The 24,670-nt window shown below is 57.8% G+C and overlaps 1 protein-coding gene across 8 annotated transcripts; it reads right to left on the bottom strand.

Moving 5' to 3' along the window:
• Positions 1 to 297: 297 nt before the first annotated feature.
• CLK3 (CDC like kinase 3) lies at positions 298 to 14,303 on the bottom strand. 8 transcript variants are annotated; one of them, XM_057723325.1, is made up of 13 exons: positions 14,160 to 14,302; positions 10,575 to 10,726; positions 9,712 to 9,928; positions 7,767 to 7,863; positions 7,425 to 7,491; positions 5,053 to 5,169; positions 4,235 to 4,401; positions 2,886 to 2,980; positions 2,666 to 2,795; positions 2,329 to 2,411; positions 1,673 to 1,752; positions 1,385 to 1,475; positions 298 to 718 (listed from the first exon to the last, which is right to left on the bottom strand). In XM_057723325.1, exons 2-13 carry the CDS (start codon positions 10,724 to 10,726, stop codon positions 542 to 544), a joined length of 1,473 nt encoding a protein of 490 aa, XP_057579308.1. In that variant the 5' UTR covers positions 14,160 to 14,302; the 3' UTR covers positions 298 to 541. The 8 variants fall into 8 exon arrangements, with proteins under 8 accessions (XP_057579308.1, XP_057579307.1, XP_057579303.1 ...); XM_057723324.1 differs by having other exon boundaries at positions 2,666 to 2,980; positions 14,160 to 14,303; XM_057723320.1 differs by having other exon boundaries at positions 540 to 885; positions 2,666 to 2,980; positions 14,160 to 14,303.
• Between the last annotated feature and the right edge of the window lie 10,367 nt (positions 14,304 to 24,670).

Below are 24,670 nucleotides of genomic sequence, written 5' to 3'. Positions count from 1 at the left end.
CTGAAGTCCCAGCCAAAGACAGGGCTGGAAAGATGATAGGTAAAACCAGTGGGCAGTTTCCTTGGGGCTGGGAGGTACAGGGGCCAGCAGGGAGCAGGTGTAGGACAGGGCCCAGGTGCCTTTCAGGACTGTTCCCACTGCTCCTCTGGGCCCAGAGGGACACCCGAGCTTCTGGCTAGCCCTTCTGTGCCTGGCCCAGTTCACACTTTAGCTCTCCACAAGCTGAACTGCTAAGAAAGACTTTATTAATAAGGTAGGGAAGGGAGAAGGCAAGGAGCCTGGAGATGGACACACTGGTACCAGGGGTTACAAACAGTAAGAAACACTTTATTATAACTTTACAACATATAAATAGCTTGGGTCAAATCTGTGCTTTCTGGCAGCTGGGCATCAAGTCTCCTCCCCTGCAGGCTCCTGCCTTCTTTCACATTGCACTGTTCATTGGGTGGCTCTGGCCCTGGGGCCGGTGGTAGAGGCTGGAGAAAAGGGGCCTGGCAGCCCAGTCCCGCTCTCCATCTCCCGGTGCGGTGGCCTGCACCTGTCATCTGCTCGGGTTGCGGCTGGTGTGGAAGGACCGCTCCTCAGGGGTCAGACCAGCAAAGAAAGGGTGCAGCAGGGCCTCCGCCAGTGTGATGCGCTGGGCAGGGTCAAATTCTAACATCCGCCTCATCAGGTCAAACAGCTGCACGTGCTCCAGGGAGTCTTGGAGCATATAACTCTGCTCAGGGACACAAGGTGCCTCAGTGTGACGGCAGGGTCACGGGAAGCCACAGCAGGTCCCCTTGCCGCTGGGAAGCCTTGCTGCGCGGCTGAGGAGGCAGCGATGCCTCCCTGGAGGACTACTTCTGCCCTCCTGGACAACGAGCAGCTCTTTTCCTTTCGTGCCTGTAATAATGTTTGCTCTGAACGTGTCAGGCTACTGGGTGTCTTGCTGGCTTGGTGCCTCTGCCCCCACTTGCAAAGTTCTGACAGGTAGGTAGAAATCACCTCTGTGAAATTCACTCGTCCAAGCACCAAATGCAGTTGACAGAGGCGTCCGGGCCATGTCTAGGTCGTCCCTCCCCCCTCACCTCGGTCCTGTCTAGTTCTTCCCAAAATTGAGAGGAGAGGGGGCAGGAAGTAGCAGGGTCTCTGACATCTGGCTCTTCTGGTGTTCCCCAATTACATTCACAGCCACCCTGCGGGGAAGGGGTACAGCTAAGGGCCCCTCTGGGGCACTACGCAAGAAGCCCCGCTGCCAGCACCCAGAAGCCTTGGGCACAGCCCCCCACGGAGCCGGAATGAGGAGGCAGCCTTTAGCTGCCTGGCCTGTCTCTGCTGTATGTCTGCCCAGTGCCTGGGGTCTCCTTGGCATGAGTTGAGTTGGGGGAAGCCAGAAACTGACCTTCAGAGGTTTGCAGTTCTCCTTCACATACCGGCCGTCAGAGCTGTTCTCATCCCAAACCAGGCCCCCTTTGTAGAAATATTTCTGCTTCCTGAAAACGGAGGATGGGAAGAGTCAAGTCTTAAGTGGGAAAGACAGCAGCAGCCTGGGGAACAGCAGCGAAGCAAGGCAGGGGATCCTGGCCTGACCCAGCAGGAGGGTCTGAGCAGCAGGTGTGCTGGGCCACTTCCGCCGCGGGAAAGGCCTCTACTCTGGGCCAGCCCTGAGGGAGCAAGCAGGGCTCCTTACCTGGTGCGGTGGATCATGTGTGGTGGGATGGGCCCTAGGATCTTCTCCATCATCACCAAATGCTCTCGGTTTTCGTGGGTCTGTGGGAGGTTAGGGACAGAGCAAGTGCGGGTCAGTGCCAGCCTCCGCCCCTTCACGGTCCTCAGGGGCCCTCAGAGAATAAGGGACAAGAAAGACGGACACGTTCCCTCCCTGCCCCAGGAGATGCAAACCCACTAATGGAATAGCAGTCCCAGCGTTCCTGACCTGGTGGCAGCCTGAGACCAGGGATGAGGCCAGCCTGTTTTCTCAGGGTCAAGGTCAGACTCCTTGACCCTTCTGGTGCGCTGCATGACTACAGACCTCTTTCTGACTACATTCCTCACTCTGCCCCCAGAAGGTGCCCTGCCCCAGCCCATCTCCGTGCCCTCGCGCATGCTGTGCCCCTTGTCCGCAATGCTCATTCTTCCCACCCCCACCCTCCATCCTTGATGGCTGGCCGCAAGAGTCCCTAAGGGTTCCAGCTACCCTGCCCTCCTCCTTCCCCCGAGCATCTACAACCCTCAGGAGTCAATTTCACAACACGCTGACTGGTGGGCGGTGGTTCCGCACGAGCCCTCTGCAGCCTGTCAGAGTAGCCGCGCGTAGGGTAGTGGGTGATGTGGGAGAGGCCTTACCTGGAAGAGTGTGAAGCCCCGGTAGTACTCAAAGAGAATGCAGCCAATGCTCCAGACGTCGCAGGGCTGTGCCCAGCCCAGCTCTGAAAGCCAAGATGGGACAGGCTATGAGATTCAGCCCTGTGCTCCCAGCCTCGAGGCCACAGGGCAGCTACCGCACCGCCTAGCAAGACTCCTGCCCCAGACCCAGCGCAAGTCCCTTTCTTGGTAAGGCCAACTCAAGAGCCACAGGGACTCAGGATGCTGATGCCCAGTGGACAGGCACCTCACTTCCTCTGTTCATACCCTTCCAACAACTGCCAGCTTTATCAGGGTCGGGAGCTGCACGATCACTCACCAAGGATCACCTCGGGGGGGCGGTAGTGCCGGGTGGCCACGATGGTCGTGTGGTGCTCGTGGTCGAAGGTGGCGCTGCCGAAGTCAGCCACTCGGATGCTGGTGTTCTTCACCGCCTTCTCCTCACAGCTCTGAAGGGCGAGGGGGGTGAGCCAGATCACGTCTGTCCTGGTGGGTGACCCACCCCTGGAGCAGGGCCTCGATCTTTCCCCCACCAATACCTTGTGCTCATTGTAGAGAGTTTCAAACTCAGAATTCACAAACAGGATGTTCTCTGGCTTCAAGTCTGTGTGGGTCAGTTGGTTCTCATGTAGAACTGGGGAAGCAGGAGAGGAGGGAAGGACACTGAAAACCTGGGCTTCCTCTCACCCACCTACACAGCACTAGGCCAGCTCCCTCCTCCAAAGCCAGCCTGCCAGAGTCCCTCAGCCCCTGACCTCAGCAGTGGGCCAAGGAGCAGACCGAACTGCCTCAGCACTGGCTTCCCTCTCAAGAGTTCTCTGTGCTTAGGGCCTCGGGGGGTTCTGATTCTTGAGGGGGCAGAGGAGACTTTTTCCATTTAGAAAACCTCTCTCCACCTGTCTGCAGGGGACCAGGCCTCTTCAACCTGTCTCTCACCAGAGCTGCAGCATTAGCCTTGGGGTGGTTTCCTCTCCCCAGCACCAGCTATGTAATTTGCAAGGCCCAGGGCAAAATTAAAATGCAGGCCTCCTTACTCTAAAGTTATTAAGAATCTCAAGATGGTAGCAGCAGAGCATTAAACCAAGCACAGGACCCGCTGTGAATCACAACAACGAAGCCAGTCCTGCCTCGCGTCATCCCCAGCCCCGAGCAGGGGGACGTCTGCCTTCCTCCTCCAACTCCTGTCCCACCGATGGCTGAGCCCTGCCACTCATCACTTTCCCATCCGGCACTCAAGACCCTGACAGTGGTATAGCCCATCTCTCCCAACACGGGCCCTCTCTTCACCAGAGTGAGCCGCAGCACATGCCAGGCTCTGGGCCATCGCTGAGCAGCTCCCTCGGCTTGGAATGCTCTCCCTTGTCCGGTCATCTATGCAGACCCTGCAGTCTAGCTCTAGGTCTATCAGCCTCTTCAACAAGACTTTCCGACCTGTGCCAACCATTCAAATCCTGCAGTGCTGAGCACAGGCACCACCAGATATGCTCTTAAAGGCTGGCAAACAGATGGGAAATGATGGTGAGACAGAGGGTATCTGTGTTGACAGGATCTGGGTGGGATCTTCCGGGTCAGTCTTCGACCTCTTCATCCCATGCAGGAAGGTAGGAACAGGGGTGGTATGGGGCTAATGCTAGAGCACCTCTTTCCCTTTTTAATTCCCACGTGCCTGGGGTTAGAGGCCAGATCAGGAGGCCCCTGGAGGGGACTGCAGCCTCTCCATCCACACAGATTCCTATCTGAAGGGCTTTCAGCCAAAGGGGCCGTGGTGTCTCAGGCCCAGCAGAATAGTTACTGATGTGCTGGAGCGAATGATGGAGAGCAGGCCCACCAGCTGACTCTGCGGCACGTACGTGGCCGCCCTGTGCTCCATTTGAGGGTGGAAACTTACATCTAAGGGCGTGGCAGAGCTGGTAGGCCATGTGCCGGACATGTGGTAGAGGGTAAGGCTGGAAGTTATTCTCCTTTAGGAACTCAAAGGTGTTCTTGCCCAGGAGCTCGAAGGCGATGCACATGTGACCGTGGAAGTTGAACCAGTCAGACATCAAGACGCAGAGGCTGGAGAAGAAGGATGGATGGGGCTCAGGGTCTGTGCTGGGGGGCTGGCTGCCCCACCCCTCCCTCAGGTGAAGCCAGTCCCCACTCCCTCCCAGGCCACTGGGTCACACACAGGAAGCGGATACACATAAAGAAAGAAAATTATGGGCACAATCCCTGCATCTCAGAGAAAGAGACGAACTCACACCAATACACTCCACAGAACAAGCACTGCCTTTTCGACTCCCTCAGCTAAGCTTCCTGAGAGTCTGCAGGACTCAGCACAGTGCTTGGAGGAGGGCAAATGCTCAGTGTCTGTGTGACAAGTGGCTCTCCTTTGGATATCTCTGACTACATGATAGCCCCAAACAGCTTTGGGTTTATATCTTGTCTAATGCCCACCACAACCCAGTGAAGCCCCCAATTCACAAACTCAGGGCAGGGAAGCCCACCTCAGAGCACAGAGCGGGTTGTGGTGGAGCCTGACTGAAATCCAAAGGTTCCTTCCAACAAGACTCACTCGCCAAACTCCCCTGGCTGTGGTTGTCGGGAGGAGACATGGTGCCAATGAGGTGAAAGGGCACTGCTCAGCCCCAGTGGGTCCAGGCATTGGGGGCCGGAGTGGACACTGTCCCCCAGGAAGCTTCCCTCCCATTCCCTGCCGACACTCACAACTTGTTCTCTTTGTCCTTCTCCTTGATTTTTTTGAGAACGTTGATTTCTAGCCGGGCGGCCTCCCGATACTTGCCCACGTTGCGGATGATCTTCAGGGCAACCTGAGACTTCCCTCTGGGGCCAGAAAGGGAGCAGAATTTCTCATGAGAAGCTGTGCTGCCCTTCTCCCACCCTCCACCCCAACCCAGCAACTCCTGGCAAACACTATTCAGGACTCCAGGGACAGGCCCTGCCCTGAAGACAGCAGATGCTTGACGCCAGCCTGCCCCATGCAACACCAGTCCTCTACCTTCCTAACACCAAGCTGCTCTTCGCATCCATTTCAGTCTTAGGCTTTTATGATCTCAGCCATTGCCAGCTCCCAGGGGGAGTGGTCAGGAGTACAGCCCTATCCTGCTGACCAGAGCCAGCCCTACAGTTCACTCAATAACCCAAACTGTAGGCCAGTCAGTCCTGATCCTGGCCAGGCAGTCCCACTCAGAACCCTCTGCGGCACCTCCTGACCTGCCTGAGCATATCTACAAGTCTGGGCAAACTGCTCCTCCTGGGGATCCAGGATGGAGTGAGGGCCTGGCAAGAGGGTAAGGGTGCCAGCAGTAGGCTCTTCTCACTGGGAACCTCAGGGCTGATCCCTTTAGCACACCCCCCAGCCCCACCTGCCTGCTTACCAGCCATGGCATTTATCAGAAACCGCTGACTACCAGGAACCCTTTCCAGTGTCCAATGAGGATTTTAATAATTCCTTTTCCACACCTCACCCCCAGCACCACTTGCAGAATCCCAGCATAGAACACCTGCTGAGGTTAGCCTGCCAGGCCCAACACTGTCAGGAAGGAACAGCCAGAGTTCAGATGCCTAGTGGGAGACTAGAGTGATAAGCCCTGGCCCACAAGTGTGTGGCCTTAAGGCCTCTGGGAAGCTGGTCTTGGTGCCTGAGGAAAGTTTCACAGGCCCCAGGACAGAGTCATCTTCTAGAGAACACCCTGCTTTTCCCAGATTTTCAGGGCAGGAAAGGACCTCAGAGGAAAAGCTACTACTCCAGCCTCCCAGAAATAGGATCCCTCAATGGCATCTGGACCTTCGACACAGGGAGCTCATCATTTCCAAACAGCTACCGCCAGGGTTGAAGAGCCCTTCCTTTGGCTAAGCTGCACCCTGCCTCCTCACAACAAGCCCACTGGCCGACTCCCTCTGGACTCCCTAAGGTCCCCTGAGCCCTGTGCCTGCCCATTAGTGGCTTCAAAGGCTATCTTTCCATCTAGCTTCTCAGAGTGACACAGCCCAGAGAGCCCCCATGTGGCACAGCTCTCAAATCTGGTCACTGTACAGTCTACACGTCCCTATGCCCACTGGTCCCAGCCCTAACCTCTTGGGCCACACAGGGTCTGAGGAGTGCTTAAATGGGAACTGGCTGCCCAGAGAGCCTTCCTCAGTAAGAACCTTAAATTGGGGCCACATGGCCAGCTGGGCTGCTGGGCTTAACTGTCCTTTCCGAGCACCTCTCTGAACGTGGGAACACCGAATACAGCGGTACCCGGCTCCCCCATTCAACAGCTGGGGGATACAGGCAGACCCCAAGTATGTTTCTTCATCTCTAAAACAGTGCTAGTCACGTACGGGCAGCACGTGCCTGAATGAGACAGCCAGGACACAAGCACTTTCTGGCCAAAGCGCCAAACCAATGAAACAGCCATTAAGGCAGGAAGGCAGTGGGCTCCCAGGAGGTAGCCTCCCAGCCTAAGGTAGAGGAGGCAAGGGTTCTTGTCTTGAGGATGGCAAAGGGACAAAAAAGTTTTCCCACTGTTCAGCCTAGAAGGGAGCAAGCTACCCCAATAGCACCCCAACACACACAGGTGTACCCCTGCTCTCCCTGAGCACACTCAAAGGGGCCCAACCCTTGCCACACTGGAGAAGGCAGCAGCCTGCTTGGTGAGAAAGCCCAGGGTCTTGTTTCTCTCAACAGGGGCCAGCATGGCCTCTCAGGCAGACCTCCAGAGCGTGGGGGCTCATGCTTGAGTTGGCCTCAGCAATACTCTCAACCCCTGCCAGGCCCAGACCCTAAGAGATCACAGGAGGCAGATCTAGACCGCAGAGAAGCCAGGGCCTTGCTCTGTTCTGAGAGCCACAACCACAGCCCTGGGGGAGTGGGGAAACTGCGGCGGCACCATTCGCTGACCAGCAGTTCCTGGGCAGAGATGCCACATGTCTATGGAATCCCACGAAGTTCTCCCTATTTCAGGGGATCAGCACAACCCCAACATGGACAGGTCAGAACTCTGCTTTGGTGCCACCTTTCACAAAGAAAAAGGTTTAAGTCTGCCACCACCTTCAAGAATATCAGGCCAGCTCTTCCCAGGAAGATGGCTCACCTGGCATGGTCCACGCACTCCACCACCTTGCCAAAGGTGCCTTCACCCAGGTTCCCCACGATCTCATCTAGGAGAGAAAAGAAACAGGGCATGAGGGCCTGGTGGACAGAGGATCGGCAGCTCCTGCAAGTTCACAGCATTCCAATTCTCAAAAACAAAAAGGTTTCTCTCTCACTGCTACACTCTTAAAAACAGAAGTTGCTAGTGTCTGTGTCATTCAGGCAATTACTGGTGGCCCCGCTAAGGCGCCACGCGCACTAGAGGCCCCTCCGGGCAGGAGAGGTCTCATCTAACAAGGGGGTAGAAAGTAGAGAGGTAAAGTTTTACGAAAGGTGGCTGTACATCGCTCTTGGAGCCAATCGCCGATCCGGCACACCAGGTGGCCCTCCTTGTCATCTTCCACACTCCGGCTGCTGCGCTTACTGCTCTGTTGGCTTCTCTGCATGCACCGCCCCCCGAAACGCCATCCGACCAATCGCATGGTAGGCGGTTCCGATTGACAGATTGAGGTGTCAGTCAAAGGCAGAGGTGGAGACGGTGAGGAGCCGGTGGGTTGGTTGATTGGATTTTCCAGATCCCAGCATTTCATAAGGCACACAGCATATATAACGATAGGGATATTGCAAGGGACACGTCAAGACACAAACTGACTTCAAAAACAGAAAAGTAAAAACAGCTACAGGTATGTAAAGAAAACTCGGACATTATCTAAGAGAAGGGCGCCACAAATGCTCGGAAAGACGACCAGCCTCTGCTGCTGAGGGGCTGGGCCGTGTAGAGAGTCACAGGCCTGACTCCCTCCTCCACGGAGTCTCCCCCTCCCGGGCCCTCCCGTGACGGCTTCGGCCAGGGTGAAGACGCAGTGAGGACGGTGCAAGAAGATGGCTGGCCCAGCCTGGGTCCGATCATCCAGAATGGTCAGGGCCACTCTGGCTTCCGCTGCAGAAATGCCCGGCCTGTCCTTGCCTGCCTCTGTTCGCCCACGCAGTCCTGCACATGCCTGACAGCTGCCACTTGCTCCTAGACGGCATCTGGGGCCACACTTAACATCACCAGCAGAAACGGCCTTCTGTCAGGAGCCCTCGTGCCACCAGCCTCGAGCAGGGAAGGAGCCCTGCATCCTCTGGGCCAGTCGACTCTCCAAGGCCTACCACCACGATGGCCCACACAGGCCCCAAGCCGGCTCCTGCCCTGGCCTTGGCACCCATGCTACTCACAGGCCAGGCCCATCCTGAGCCTCCCGACAACAGAGGGCACCAAAAAGAGAAGAAGCAGAGCCACAGACCTGCACGACCATCCTGTGGCAGTGTGCGGAGAGGCCACCAGGCCATGCCGGGGTCCAGTCAACCCTCAACCCATGGCCACTCAAAGAATCACGGGAAAGCTCAGCAGAGAAGACGCCTGGCCCCGCTCCACTGCTGCACCACTCCTCAGGGGCCTCATGGCCGGGAGGGCGCGAGTGAGTGAGGGAAGAAGGTTGGGGAAGAGACGAGAAGACGGCATATACCCTCAGAGACACACAACTGACCTTCCTTCCTCCCAGCGGCCTGAGCACAGTGGGGTTTCCCGGTCTCAGCAGAGATCTATTCAACCCTCCACATTAAGAATGCTTCCAGGCCCTGCTCTGGGCATGTGGCCTGCAACTGGACAAGGCCTGCAGCTGCAGGCCTTTATACCATTTCTTCACATGCCCCACCACACAGGCAGCCCGTCCGCCTTGCCTTGACTGCCCCTCACGTGAAGAGGCTAGGCTGAAGAGGGCCTGACTGGAGGTCAGAGGGAAGGTACCAGTCCGAGCTAATTGACAGACGGGCCCTCCCCTACCCGTGGGCACGCCAGCCTCCGGGCCTCTGGTGAGGGGTGTGGAGGTGAGGCTGCGGAGGGGGGTGCAGGCCACACCAGTCAGAGCACTCAGCTGTGTGGGGAGGACCAGGCCACACAGCTCCAGACCACAAACCGTATGATAGATTCTGAAGAAGTGTCCCTGGCCACTTATGCCGTGGCCTGTGCCTGGAGCAGTGTGGAGACACAGACAGGCCGGGGACCAGCCAGCGCCGGGACCAGAGCCCCTCAGCTGCCACTGCCCACGGGCCAGAAGACAGAGGAGCCGGGCCCCCTGCCCAGCTCTGCACCTGGACCAGACAACACACACACACACACACATGCATGCACACCAAATGCGCGTGCGCAGAACTGGCAGTACTCACCCTGACCAGCCAGCCTGAGAGAAGGCTAGAAAGAGATGAGGCCTTTAAGCCCCAGCCAGCACACTCTGGCCACCACTCACCGAGGAGGCGCTGCTACAAGACCTGGTGCGGCGTTTGTGGCAGTGGTGGGCATGCTTGCGGGTCCGGTACGGCTCCCTCTCCCGTGAGCGCCGACGATGATGGCAACGGGAAGACCCATAGTAGTCCTCTCCAAAGGACGGGCTCCGCTCTTCACACCGGTATGTGTCGCTGTCATGGTGCTCCCGGTATCTCCTCTGGTAGGGCAGGCGGTCATGGCTGCCAAGACGAGGATAGGGACACTGGTCAGATCTTCCTCCCACCAGCCAGGCTCCTGCTACCAGGCGAGACTCGTGTGGGGGGGGCTCTGGAAAGGGCTCACAAGGGTAGACTGTTGGAATAGAGGCATCCAGACTAGGGGAAGTGGGGGAGGGGGGAGCACGTGTATGTGAAATCCAGCCTCCAGAACCTCCGCTCCTGACAGCATCCCTCCAGTGCCACAGGAGGCAGAGCTCTGGGAAAGCTGAGCATAGTGGAGGGCCTCTGAGGGTTCCCCACCCCAGAGCTCTCTGTGGCCTGCAGAGACTGTAATTTTGCTCTGGGGACTGAGATAAGACCAGGGACCAACCTGTGGAAAGGGCTGAGGTTACGTTCCTAATTCACACTGAGGAAGGCTCAGAGGTTAGCAGGGCAGATGCTGGCCTAGAAAACGGGGGAATGTGTCAGGAGAAGGAAGACTCAAGGACCAGGGAATGCAGGTGAGATCAGAGAGGAAGAGCCTGAAGAGGACAGGGCAATGATCTAGGTGCAGCTGGAGAGAGGCCACAGTCGCCTGAAGAGGCCCAGGGCTGCTACAATCCTCCAGACTATCTCCCTAGCCCAGAAGTGGGAAGGGGTCCTTTCTTCCGACCAAGTTCCCTCTCACCTTCTAGACCGAGATCTCCGGGGCGGAGGCTCCCTTCGAGACGGGTATCGCAGTCTCCCTTCATGCTCCCGACTGTAAGACCTCCTCCTCTTCCATCGGTAGCTCAGGTATGGGTCTGGCTCAGGGGAGCGGTATCGCTTACAGTGATGCATCTAGGCCACGAGAAACAGAAAGCCTTGCTAAACACGCAGCCAGCCACAGGGCGGCCCAGGCAGCCCAGGCGCTCCTGAAGAAGAGGCCCATTGTTCTGTCTGGGGGCAGCCCCTCCCAGGGGTTTATGAAGTGAAGAAGAACTCTGAGGTCACATTGGTCAAACAGCAGACAATGGGTAACACCATTCTCCGCCAGTGAACAAACAAACAGATGCCTCCCCAGTGCAGCATCACTGGCCTGGTGGCCTGAGTTCTCAGGGACCCAGGCGAGCCAGGACAGGTGCTGAGGCAGAATGCAGGGAGGAGCTGGTGAGCACCATCGCAGGAGACCAAGGCCAAGCAGAAAGGGAGCCTCCTGTGCTCAATTCCCTCCTGCCCATCAGCAGGGTCCTATGAAGCGCCTGCTCTGTTGAGCCAGAGGCCAGAGTCAAAAGACTGCTGGCAGGGAGCCAGCACACAGCAGCAAGCGGTGAAAGCCCTCGAGTTTGAGAAGCCAAGTTGCCTGGCTGAGGCCTTGAACTGTACCCTACTCAAGGGAGCAAGGACCACAGATCAGTGTGAGGAGACACAGGCAGAAATGAGAAGACCAGCCCTTGGAAAAAGAGGGTCCCACAAACATTCCCTGGCCTACGTGAGGGTCTGGCCAAGCAGACATGGGGTCTAACCAGCCCTTGTTGGTCTACATTCAGTCTCAGTATCTGTAAAGATGCCAGGGTCTTACAAGCAACTGAGTTACTTGCCCGAGGCCTATTTAGCACCCTCAGACCACCTGCCACTGGTGCCATGCCAGGCAGCACCTCACCTCCAACAGTACCATTACTGTCCCCTCTTCTAGATTCCCTGCTCCAGTATCCTCTTCTGTGCCCATCCCAGGGGAAGCCAGAAGCTTGGCTGTCTGGCAGGCTATGTGCTTGAGGAGGCAGGCCAAAAGGGCCCCACCTCACTACTGCTGGTTCAGTAGGGACTTATATCCACCATAGAAAACTGCCAGGTTGGATCACCCATCAGCTGAGAAAGATGGCTATGTGAGGCCAGCTCCTTGTTCCAGCCACACCCCAAGCCAACACTGCCTCCATAGCAGGGCTGGGCCAGAGACTGCAGCCAGTCTGCTTCCCAACCCTTCACCTGGCCACAGCCAACCAATGTTGGTCAGTCCTGGGCTTGCCTGATCAAGCACATTTTGGACAAATCCACTAAGGCTGCCCCATCTAATGAGAAGGGTCTGTCTGAGGAGAACAGAATGGAACGGGTGTCCTTAACGAGCAGGTCAGCGAGACATATCTGACAAAACCTCTGGGAGCTTCTCCACGATCCTGAGAAGGTCACTGCCCTCAATCTCCCCGCTAGCAGCTGTCTTCTGCCCTCTACCTGGAAGCCCAGGCCCCTCAAGAGCTCAGACTGCTGTTCTGTTTTGGTGATCAGATGACTAACGTTTCACTGTTTCCTTGCAATTATGGCTGGGTCAAGTGCCCAAGTGATGGAATGAAGGCAGTATCTCACATCTCACTAGGAGACATGGAAGATGCTCCAGTGCCCAGGACAAAGGCCCTGCCCATCCTCACTGGCAAAGCACCAGACCCGGAAGAGACGATTAGTCTGCAAGAGGCCAAAGACTTCCTCCTGGGATTCTTATGTACACACACATTCGTGTCAGTGGAAGGAACACAGCTTCAGATATCAGTCTGAATCCTGGCACTGCCACTTCTAGCTTGTGCCTTTAAGCAAGTTATTAACAAGTTGAACCTTTAGCTTCCTCTTGCAAAAAGGGGACAGTAATCTCTTACAGGGTTCTGTGAGGATTAAATTATGTCACTCCCTTTAAGAAACATGCCTAGTACAAGCCTTTAGGTCAAAAGCCTAGCACAGGTCTGGGCCCACAAGAGGTACTGAAGGCAGCTTTTCATTAACATTAAAAATGTTCCAGGTAACACCCCTGGGTCTGCGGTAAATGCCCCAAGCACATTAAGGACATTTTATATGTCCCTTCCTAGGGACCAGAGGGGAGAGAGTTCTGGGTAGAAAATCCTGGACGAAATCCCACTGCTGCCACTTACTGGCCTCGGGACCTCATACAAGTCACTCTGGACCTTGGTTACCATACCTGGAAAATGGAGATGACACAACCTCCCAGCCAACTTGGCAAAGGAGATGACAAGTATGAGAGCTATAGTAAGCATCACACACAAGGCAATCCTAGAGGATATAACCTCCCCTTTAACACACTCCAGGCAGGGGAAACACTGGAAATACCAGATGCTCCTCATCATCTCCCCAGCTGGGGCTCTAGGGCCCATTTCCCGTCAATTATCTCTGATTCTCGGAGACCTCAGCAAATGGATTGGTAAAAGAAGCTCAGGGCCACTATTATGCTCTGGAAGGCTCTGCGTCTGCACAATGAAGAAAAAGGTAATGTGAAGAAAGCCAGGCAGAGGATGCCAGCTTTTCTCTGAGCACGGGCCTAGTCGTCTTCTCATTTGCTGTTCCTGGCCAGAGAACTGGGCTGACAAGAGGAGCAGCCAGCCAGGTCAGTGGCTGCCCTCCCGGATCCCAGCCACCCCAGCGCCCCATGGTTATTTTTGGCTGACGCTGCCCCACCACTGCAACCTCAAACCTGCCACCTTGCAAGCCGCCACCACCGGGTGAAACGCTCCTCCTTTTCAAGGGCATGGAGGAGGGAAGCTGGAAGGCAGCCAACTCCGCCTCGACGAAGTCCTGGCGCAGGCGATTCCCACCCCAGCTCCACACGAGGACACCCGCACCCGGAACTAAAGCACAGAGACTCCCGAAGCGAGGAGCAGCCCAGTCACTTGTACTGTCAGCTTGGCCTGGCCCCTCCTCCGGGCTGGAACGGATCCATCATCACAACAAAACACGCAGGGGGCCTGCGGCCCTCGCTCGCGTCCCTTCCTGACGCCTCGGGTCCCAGAGATCGCAGAGCCCCGTCCCCCGTAACCGCCGCCAGTGGAGGCGAGAGGACACCTGGGGGAGGGGGCGAGGGGAGGGGGGAAGGCCAGCTTGGGCCGGAATCAAGCTCCAAGCCGCGCTGGGTAGGAGTCTGCGAACTAAGCCTCGAGCTGGGGGTAGGGGAGGGGTCTGAAAGCCCCTCCATACTATCCCAAGTAGGACCCCGACCCCATTCCACGGGCAGCTGCAGGGCCGAAAGAGGACCCCTGCAGGGGCCTCAGAGTCCTCTAAGCTCGGACTCCGACACACGGGATCGAGAGATCGGGGTCTGAGGTGACCGCCCTCTGAGGGAGAAGCGGCGGGTCAAGGGTGAGAGGTCGGGGCCGCGGCCTGAGGTGGACAGAGAAGAAAACGAAAGGGAGTAGCCCGAGACCGAACCGGGAGCCCGGGGCCCCACACCCAGGGCGCCTGCCCCACCGACTCACCCGCCCGCCACCGCTCCCGTCGCGGGCCGGGGCCCCACACTCACCGTCTCCCAGGCTCCGGCTGCGGCTAGGCCCCACTCCCCGCTCCGAGCGCCTCTTCCGCTTCCGGCTCCGGCCTCCGCCCGTGGCAGCCCCGCCCCTCGCGTGACGCAGCCGTCGCCTGCCGGGGTTCGACCCGGCTCGGAGGCCTGGCCTCTCTAGCCCTGGACTCGAAGGCTCTGGAGGACCCGCCTTCTCAGCCGGGGTCGGCGCGGCGGCGGCAGAGTCTAGTTCCTGGAGGGCTGAGGGGACGTCCCCGGCCGCGGCCCGCCCCCTGCCGTGTTGCGTCGCACGTAGGCCCCAAAGACCCGACGGGGGCGCCGTCCCTGGCCGACGGCGCTGGGAGCCAAAAGGTGGAGCCCCAACCCCGCCCGTGCCCGCCTGTCCCTTCCTGCGCGCAGGGAAGAGGGCATTGTTTCGCCGTCGGCTCGGTGAGAACCAGGCGGGCCTCGAGCGCTCGCCTGGCTCCGGGGCCCAGGAGGGCGCTAAAGATCACGGAGGCTCGAGAAGGCGGACCCGACTCCCAGTTACATGGGAGAAGCAAACGAGACCTTACTCTCTTTGTGTGTGGGTTTGTTTTTTTTTAAGCCGTGGCGGCACGCCCAAGCCCCTGTGTTGGTGCACAGCAGTTTCTGAGAAGATACAGGAGAGTCACGTAGGCGGGGCCTCTGGAGGGACGGGGTCTGGAAGGAAGGGGGTCTCCTTTTCCTTGAGCATCCTTGGGGGACGGCAGTAAGCGGACCAGCATGGTCTCTCAGTTCATAAGCCCCCGCAGCGGCCAGACCCGGCTGCCACGTCTCCCCGCAGTTTCTCGGCGACCCCTTTGCCCCGGCGGCGAGCTTGGGCTCACCACAGCCCCGCCCACCTATGTCCCGCGCTCGGTCTGGGCGGGATAAGGAGGCCCTGCTTCCAGATGAGAAGACCGAGGTCGGGTCCTCTGGGATACCTCACGGTTTGTGAGCATGCACTCCCCGCCCCCGGGCTCTACCTGGCGTCGCTCAGCGAAGCCGGCGGGAGCGGCCTCTAATTGCCCCCTTGCCACGCCAGAAACAGAGCATCCCTCCAGCCCCCGCCCCGCCCCAGGACAGCGCCGGGGGGGCCGGCCCCGCCCAGGCCCCGCCCCAAGGAGGGCTGGGCACGCCCCTGACGCTAGGCGTCGCCTCCCCGCCCCCCAGGAGCGGTCCGAGCGGAGCCGCCCCCTCGGGAGTGGTGGAGGTCTCTCCAGTCTCTAGCCTCTGGCCCCTTAAACTGCGGTCTGCCGGCGTGGCTTGAGTGGGTGCTTAGTACCCCCCAAATCTCCGTTAGTTCCACCACCCCTACCGGAAGTAAACAACGGAAGTTAGGTAAAAACGGGATGCTTGCTACACTACTGCAGCCTCAAAACCGGCTGCCGGTCCCCCTCTACCAAATGCACCCATGTCCCCCAGTATTGAAATTCAGGAGCCGCTCCTAGTGTGCAGTTGGTGACCGAGAGCCCGGCTGTCTGCGCCCCTAGATCCCGCCCCTTTAGGCTCCTGCCTCAGGGGTCGGAGATCCTGAGCTGCCGTTCTTGCCTGGGTCCCAAAGGTTGGCCTTTGCCCCGCAGGCACACCAGCCGAGTTTCATCTAAGGGTTTCATCCACTCAGACGAGGTGGGAGGACTCTGGTGTCTCCTCCCACCGCTTCGAGTTGCCCGCAGTTTCCATGGCTGCTGGAAGCCGGGATCGCTTCAACCTGGGATCGCCTCGGCAGCTGAGGGTTGAGGAGCTCAGTGAGGCTCCTGTCCCTAGCCCTGCCCTGGGCGCCAGGCTCTGAGGGGGTAAGTCGGACCCTCTTCCCACTAGCCCTCCCACCATCAAGAACCCAGGAGCCCCCGCCTCCCAGTGTAAAGAGCTTTCTTTTTCAGAAGTAGAATAGGTGCCCGCCTCCAAGCTCCCTCTCTAAAATCTTCAGTCCAGCAGCTGTCCTGCCTGAAATTCTATCTTAGAGCTTCATTCTTTGTCTCTTTCTTCCTAAAAAAATTCACACCTAGAAGAAAGAGAGGTAGAGTATCAGGCACTTGGCAAAAGTGAAGTATGGGTAACTCCTCCACTCCTCATTCCTCCAGTGCTGAATGGCTGAGACCTTGGCAACTGGTGGCTGGGGAGGTAAGGGCCCTGGGCCATCTTCAGAGAAGGTTTGCTCCACATCCTCCACCCCTCAGACCCAAGCTCTTTCTCTGGGCCTCAACCCGTGTGCCTGCCAAATCTTTTCTGTGTGGTTTGAGGTCACCAAGGAGACGTCTCTGCCCCGTGCCCTGCCACCAGCCACCTGAGCCCCACAGCAACGCTGGCCCCCTTGCCTCCCATTTGCCCCCCTGTGCTCTTGGCTCAGCTCACCTCTCCCTCCAGGGCCCAGCTTCTCTGATCCCCTCCTGGTCCTGCTGCCCTTGCTCTCTTCTGTCTGCCACATCCATCTTTGCCCTTTCTGGGGCAGTTAATTCACCTTCAGGCCTTAGCCTAAAGGTCACCTTTCTGCAAAGCCTTCCTGGGAGCCCCAAGGGAGGGTCGGACTCCCCTTCTCTCTGCTGCCACAGCACTTGGTGGCTGTGCTTCCCTCTGCTCTGGCTTCACAAACTAAACAGCCTGGCCTGTGCCACTCCCCACTCGGGTAGACCATCAGCTGCCCCACACGAAGCCAGGCAAGCTCCGTCTCAGTAAGGCTGGGGGCTGCCTGTAGGGAGCCCCTGCCTCTAAGTGGGCAAGACAGAGCACCCAGCCAGGGTGGAGTTGTGGGTGCTATGCCAGGGCATGGGAGGTGGGGGCAGGGGCTGGTTCTCATGGTCCATTTTGGAGACGCCCTGTGTGTTGGTGACATGGAAGGAGACAGCTCAGGAGGGAGCTACAGTAACCTAAGCCTGGAGTTAGGGGAGAGGAAAGAGTCAAGGTGTCTAGAAGGGAGAGGGCCTGGCGGGTGGTGGTACAATCCTGAGCAGGGGGCGGGTCTGGGAATGTGAGGAGTAGGCAGGTCAGTTACGGGTCAGGGCCCCCATCTTACAGCTGAAGCTATGAAAGCCAGAGAGGTACTGGAGCAGCGACGTGATTTGAGGGCTCTGACCCCTTATATCGGAGCTAATATACAGTGCCTCCCCAAACGTTCCGCTGCTCCTGCCATTTCTAGACTCCCACACTGGGAAGGAGAGCAGCAGGGTGGGGGAGCATGGGCCCTGTTTGCATGGACTGAGTACCTGAGTGACCCGGGGCAACTGACTTGCGCTCTGAGCTTCAGTCCCCCAACCCCAAACCCAGGAGGATCAAATGAACCCATTTCTTCAACAGGTGGTTGGACCATAGCACCCACAGATCATGGACTCTGCTGGAACTGAGAACTGTTTAGCAATGTTGAGGCTGGTGTTTATTTGAAATCTGAATCACCGGGGAGAATCCTGGGCAAAAGGTTGGGGGTGAAGGGTTTAAGTGCCCACTCAGTGCCAGGGCCTCCGTTTCTACATCTGAGGTGGGGCCTCAGAGGCTGGTCCTCTGGGAAGGCAGGCGTGCCCCAGCTGCAGGGGCTCCCTTCTGTCCTGCTGTCAGGACCCACTGAGACAGAGCCCTGTGGACCTGATGCCTCACCCTGCCTGCTGCCCCCAGCACTCCCATCACCCCTGGCCACTGGACTGTGCGCGCCCACCGAGCCCCACGGAAGGATGCAGGTGAGTGTGGGCAAGGTGGGCATGGCAGTCCCTGGGCCAAAGCCTGACTGCTCTTTCCCTGGCAGGTGCTCAGACAGGGCCCCTGAACCAGACTGGAGGTGGTCAGAGAAGGTGTGGCTGCAGGTGTGGCTGGCAGAGAGCAGGTGGCAGCAAGCGAGCTGGCTGACCACCTGCGCGCAGCACTGGGGCAAGCACAGGTGCTGCAGAAGTGGGAATGCAAGCTGGGACTCAGCAGAGCCCGGTGGGAGCTGCTGGCTCTGAAGCAGAAAGTGAGGCTCTGGTCCTCTCCCCCTGATCTTCCTTGCTTGTTCACAGCCCCAGGGAGGTCCCCTGAGCTAGCAAGTTCCCCTTACTAGACTAAAAACCCCAGAATACTCAAGGCTGGCGCCCATATCAGTTGTCAGTCTCAGGAAGCAGGCTTGTCAGGACCTGGGGCATCCAAAGGAGACAGAGGGAAACTGAGTCCCCAACAGGGCTACCATGTTGAAAGTGTCATCTTTCTGAATGGCACCGCCTGGAGGTGTGCAGTGCACTGCCTGGTGTGGCCAGGAGCAGGGATAGAGGCAAAGGAAGGACCAGGGAACCTCTACCCATTCCCTCCTCTCTCAAGTGGAATAAGAGCAAGGGAGGTGGCTGGTTTTTAGCTCAGTGGACACAAGAGTTTCCTCAGAAGCCCAGTCATCCCTGGTGAAGCTTCAGCCCCCAGGAAGGGAGAGAGGAGTGTGCACACTGAGGCTTCTAGGGGAGGTACCCAGCATTGCTGTCCCATGTGAGGGTGTGGACAGTGCTACTCTTTGATGGCCTAGATACCTAAGCCTTCAGTGACCTGAGGGTCTCAGCCCATAGCTGACCATCCTAGAGCCACTGCTCCCTACAGGCCAGGGGGGACCCTGGGGACCCAGTTGCCATGCCTACCCAGTCTCCAGCATTCCACAACAGCAGCCCCTGTACCCTTGCTGGAGCCCCAAAGCCATCAGGAGCTGGGCTGGAGAAGGTGATGTGTCTTGGGTCCCGCTGGAGGTGGGGGGTTTCACATCTGGAGCCAGTAGTGATAACAGCTGAGCAGCTCCTCAGAGCCGCAGGGCACAGTCCCTTGTGTACAAGCCAGGGCACAGGTCCATGCTGGGCCCCCAGCTGGGCTTATCACAACTGGTGGAGCGGGCAGGAACTCGTGGAGTCAGCCTGCTTTATCAGGGGCTTCAGACACTGCCCTGCCAGGGGTGGGGGACGTGTGTCACGAGGCTGGGCCAGCCCTCCCCCCAGCAGGTGGAATGCTCTGTGGCACGCCTGAAGCAGGAGAGGCACCAGCTGTGTGGAGCCCAGGGACAGAAGGAGTGGAGGAGGCCAGACCAGGACACAGAAGACAAGTGAGGGTGCTGGGAGATGGGGGAGGGGCAGAGTGGCAGAAGACGGGCAGACAGTCCCTTCTGCCCCCAGGATCCTGCTACTGCAGACAGAAGTGGAAAAGGCCCAGCGGTGTTTGGACCAGATGGGCCGACAATCCCTTGGCCCAGAGCCCAGCCTAGGGGTCCCTGAAGTACGGATGACTAGAGCCCGCCCCCAAGTGGGTACATGGCAGGGCCCTGAACACTGGTCCTCCCACATGTTCGGCCCTCTCTCTACTTCATCCCCAGGTCTGCATTCTTGGAGCAGTAGCTGGGGAAGGAGGGCAGTGCAGGGACTTCTGTTCGGGCCAAGAGAGATCCCCCTCTCCCTAACATCTGTGAAGACCCTGCAATCATCCAGGTGACTCCTCTCCCGGTTTAGAGGGGAAAACAGTCTAGAGGGTGGGGAAGAGCTTGTTCAGGGTCATAACAGTGTGGTGTGAAGATTGTGAGGAGCCCCCAGAGCGAGTGGACCTGCAGGAGATGCTGATGCCAGGCCTGCGAGGCCAGGAGCAGAAGAGGTGGGGTGGCAACAGGGCCCAGGCACTTCAGAGCCCAAATGAAGTCTCAGTGGGGGCAGCTGGGACCCTTGCACAGGCTCAGGATACACCCTTCCTGCAGGAGCGACTACTGATGCTCACCCAGGGGGGTCAAGACAGGGAACTTGTCAGCCCTGCAGGGAACCCAGGGTACCAACTGAGCCAGGCTGTGCTCACCTGTGCCAGGGAGCAGGGAAGCAGGGGAGCCTGGACCCTGTCCTTGGGGGATTCTGAGGTTGAAGGGCCCTAAGGACACCATGAAAAAGAGAATGACCAGGAAGGACAGCTTGGACAGGGCCCCCACAGAACACAACTCCAGTGAGCACAGTTCACATCCTGGTCTGCTGAAACAGCACCCTCTGCTGGTGGGCGGCCAGGTACTGTTCAGCCTTAAATCATTTGGTCCAGAGTTGAAGTCTGGAGTTCTGAGAAGCCTCTGTGGGCTGGAGTGGTCAGAGAAGGGCTCCTGGAAGGGTTGAGTCTCAGAGGATGCGGAGGTCAGGAACTCGGGAGGAGGGAGCTGCATGGGTAAAGGCCCACGGCCTAGCTTGAGCAGACAGATCCCAGCCAGGGGAGCCCCACCTCGCCCTGAGGCTGAGCCATGACCCTGGGTGGACTCTCAGGAAAGCTGGGCCACAGCCACCAGCAGCTAGGGGCATGCTTGGAGCAGCTACAGCAGCTGCAAGAAGAAAAGACAGTGTTGGAGCGCCGTGTGCGCACCCTGGAGGCAGAGTGTGTCCAGCTACTTGAAGAGAAGTTGGTGCTGCTGGCAGTGCTGGGGGCAGCCCTGGGCCAGGAGGCCTGGTAAGTGGCTGCTCAGGCCCACCCCTTAGTATCCAAGCTGGGCTGGGGTGGGGGGTCCTGTTCTCACACTGGGTGAGATGGCCTGTGGGCAGGAGGTGGGCCAGCCTCTGTCACAGCTGGTAAAGGAGAGGAGCCCATAGCCCCAAACCTTAAATCATGCAGCCAAGGCCAGACTCCTTTCCCCAGGTATCAACACTCCTGGTTGTCACATGCTGGCTCATTTATGGGAGCATGTGGGAAATCTGTCAGCTTCAACAAGTCCTGTTTCCCCTACACATGGCTGAGCCCCTCCTGCTGGCCCCGGGGCCAGGCTGGGGAGAGGTGCAATAACCTTCGCTGCTGAGCTCAAGTCAGGATGCTTGGGAAGTGCTCAGGACAGAGGGCTGTGTGTGTGTGGGGAGCCATGAATGAGTCCCCATCCTCGCCATCAGAACATAGTGAGGACATCTTTGCAACTTGGAAAGGAATCATTGAAAATGGGTGAAAACAAGGTGTGGGTGATCTGAGGTCCATGCTGTGCCCAGACCACCCCATTTCTACGTGCATATTCAAGGTCCAGGAGGTACCAGTGCCCCTTGAGAAAGAGCTGGAGGAGGAAGAATCATACCCCAGGCTTCATGAGAAGGTGGCTGAGTACTGGAGGGCACGCTGGCACCAGGTAGCAGTTGCCCTGAAATTTAAAGAGGAAGAACTACAGAGACTTCAGAGGCAGAATGAGGCCTATCCTCCCCAAGTTAATGCAATCTATCCAGTCCTTTCCTCTCCCTCCCCATTCTCTTCCTCACTGCCCTGTCCTTCCTCCAGCATACCAATGAATCTCTTCCCCCCTTCTAAGGATGCCCCTGGCTTTGTCCTCTACTTCCTTCCCTTCCTCCTCTCCCTCGTCATGCTCTGTCATTTTCCATTCATTCATTCAGCATGCATTTACTAACCACCCACTACATGTCTGGCCCTCTTCTGTACACAGTAGAAGCTAAGTCAGAGCAGACCACTCCCTGTCCCCAAAAGCTTCTGGGATGGGGGTGGGAGGGCACACAATTATCAAGCAGGCAGTTATGTGCCTGCTGCAGGGAGAGGCACTCTGAAAGCTGCAGGCGGGGCAGCAGATAGCAAAGTCCTCCCCAGAGAGGGGGCTTCTGAGCCTCAAAACCCTCACTGAGGGATGAACAGACATCTTCAAGGAGCAAAAGAAAAAAGGTCATTTCAACAAGAGGGAAGAGCTCGTGCAAAGGCCCAGAGAGGAGAGATGAGGTGGGGGTGTTGTGAATAGTCTCTGACCCAGGTGAGAAGTGGAGTAGGTGAGGGGTTGCTATGAAGTGTGGGACAGGGGCCAGAGTAAGGGCTTGGGGGTCCCAGGCCCTGTTCACCTGACTTTAACTCCAGCTCCTCCTGGAGGAGACCTCCTCCTCGCCAGCATTCTTGCGTAGTCTCCTGGCCAAATGCACGTGTGCACAGGCAGACGGACAGTTGGACATGCACGCACACCAAGATACACACGAAACACTCATCCAGAGACACAGACACAGACACACACACACCGAGGAGAGGGCTGAGATCCATGGGATGGAGCTGTAAGGACCCAGATGGGATCCACGCGGTGCAGCAGGACCCCAACCAGAGCGGATCTATTGCTGTGGCTGGAATCAGAAGGACAGGGATCTCAGCAGCAGTGCTTAGCTGGCCTGGGCCTCATAGAAGGTGGAGTTGGTCTAAATCAATGAATCTCAAACTGGTGTCCAGAGCGGGGCTCTGAGAGGGCCTCAAGGAAGCAAATTTTGCACTAACAGTCTGCAACTGCACACTTGTACAGAAAAAGATCTCGATTTTTGTCTGTTTTTTAATCCAGACTCATGAGGGTCGGAGATTATCTCCTTGGGGCCTGGAGGGACCCTATGCTTCAGGGAGTGTGCCGTGGACCATGTCAGCGAGAAGGCAGGGCACACAGTGACCGAGGGCCAGGCCCTCTGGGCAGATTCAGGCTGTGGGAAGGACGTGGCGCCAGGAGAACCCTGTGCAAACACCATATGGCCCGTAACCAGTGCAGATGTGGGCCCCAGCTCTAGGGTTTCCCAGCCCCATGCCCCTCAGGGACTGCCCTGCCCTGTCTCCCTCTCTCCAGTCCCTGGGAGTCCCTCCCAGGACTAAGATTCACCTGCGAGTGAATGGGTGCCCCAGGCCCTGTGTCATGGGCAGGAGTCCTGTGCAAAGCGGCCGGTGGGCCAAACACAGCAGGGAGAGGGGCCAGCAGCTGGACAGGCTCTGACGCTGCATCAACATCTGGCTGCGGGGATGCGAGGGGTTCCCCAGGGCTTCCAGCACTCTCCACCTCTAGTCCCATCCCCCACCTCAGGCTCCTTCCACCCTGACCCTCTCTACCTCTTCCTCCTCAATCCCAGGATTCTGTGGGCTTCACTGTCCCCAAAATAGTGGTGAAGACGGTGGGCTCCGGAGCCTGGCCACTGACTCCGCATTATACTAGCTATGTGCCTTTGGGCGAATTACGCCACCTCTCTGGGCCTCATCTGTGAAAACTAAGAACCGTTTTCCTCCCCCAGCAGCTAGCTGTGAGGGTTAAACTGGACAAGCACGTAAGAGGCTCAGTGCTGTGCTGGACCCGTGGCACGTGGTGGTGAAATGGTAGCTGCTATTGTTACACACTTCATGCTGCTGCAGGCCTGGCCGCTTTGAGGCAAAAGTGCCCCTTCTGAATCAGGGTCCCTTTGGGGCCAAAGAGCTGCCATGGGGGTTTGATCTCATTCACCGTCTGTGTTAGTTTGCGAGCACTGCCATAACCAAGTACCACAAAATGGGGGGCTTAACCAACAGAAACTTACTGGCTCACAGTTCTGGAGGCTGGAGTCTGAGATCAAGATGCTGGCAGGGTTGGCTCCTTCTGAGGGCTGTGAGGGAGCATCTGTTCCTGCCTCTCCCCAGCTTCTGGTGGTTGCTGAAGTCTTTGATGTTCCTTAGCTTATAGACGCATCACCCCAGTCTCTGCCTTCATGTTCACAAGGCACTCTCCCTGTGTGCGTGTTTCTGTGTTCCAATTTCTCCTATTCATAAAGACACCAGTTACACTGAATTAGGGCCCACTCTAATGAGCTCATTTTAAATTCACTTCTGCTGGGACTTCCCTGGTGGTCCAGTGGTTAAGACTGTGTTCCCAATGCAGGAAGTGCGGGTTCGATCCCTGGTCAGGGAACTAAGATCCTGCATGCCACACGGCACGGCCAAAAAAAATTAAAAAGAAAACGTGATTGGATTAAATTTACTTCTGTACAGACCCTGTCTCCAAATAAAGTCCCATTCTGGGGTACTGGAGGTTAGAATGCAAATGCCTTTTTTTTGTGGGGGACATAGTTCAACCCACAACACCCTCCAATTTGCTTCCTGCTGCCTTCCTGTTGGGTGGGTTGTGTGTGACTTGGGATACTGCGGACCCAGCTGTTGTCTTGTTTTCCCCTCCCTTAATCCCAGGACCCTGACACAGCTGCAGGGAGGCTGGAGTGTCCACGGGAGGGGCCGTTCAGTGAGCCCTCAGGCACCTCCTCCACTGACAGGTGAGGGAGGCAGACTGGGGTCCAGGCTGGAAATCGGCCTCCTCTCTGCAGGCGGGGTCCTACCCAGACCCAAGAGCCTGTGTGCGGGTGTCCGTGGGCGTGAGAGGATGGGGCTGCAATCTGTCGTTCACTGCCTGGCCCTGGCCAGTGACAGGAGCAAGGCGCAGGCTCTGGGGAAGGAAAACAACCAGATGGCTGCCAGGATCCAGAGGTGGAAGGTGGAGGAGTTGGGGGCTGCCTGGGGTAAGGGGAGCTGGGACCCACCTGGGGGTCAGGACTCCCAAGAAGCCCTTCCTGATGACCCTAGAGTCTCCTCCAAGCCTGAAACCAGGGATCTAGTGCAAAAAAGCAGGCAGCCTGGGCTCTTTCACAGGCACTAGCCCCTTCCCCTCATGAGGCCTCAGCTTCCCTGCCTATATAATGGGTCTTAAACTCCATGTCCTGGCCCCTGTAGTACCTGGGGGCTCAGGTCCAGGGTGTGGGGCCTCTTGGGCTGAGGCAGCCCTCCTGTGCACAAACGGACAAGGGCCTGGCACTCCAGGCTGAGCTGGATGCCTG

Source organism: Hippopotamus amphibius, chromosome 2, assembly GCF_030028045.1.
Source record: "Hippopotamus amphibius kiboko isolate mHipAmp2 chromosome 2, mHipAmp2.hap2, whole genome shotgun sequence".
In the NCBI taxonomy this organism is placed as follows: Eukaryota; Metazoa; Chordata; class Mammalia; order Artiodactyla; family Hippopotamidae; genus Hippopotamus; species Hippopotamus amphibius.
This window is presented reverse-complemented; position numbering and strand designations above follow the sequence as displayed.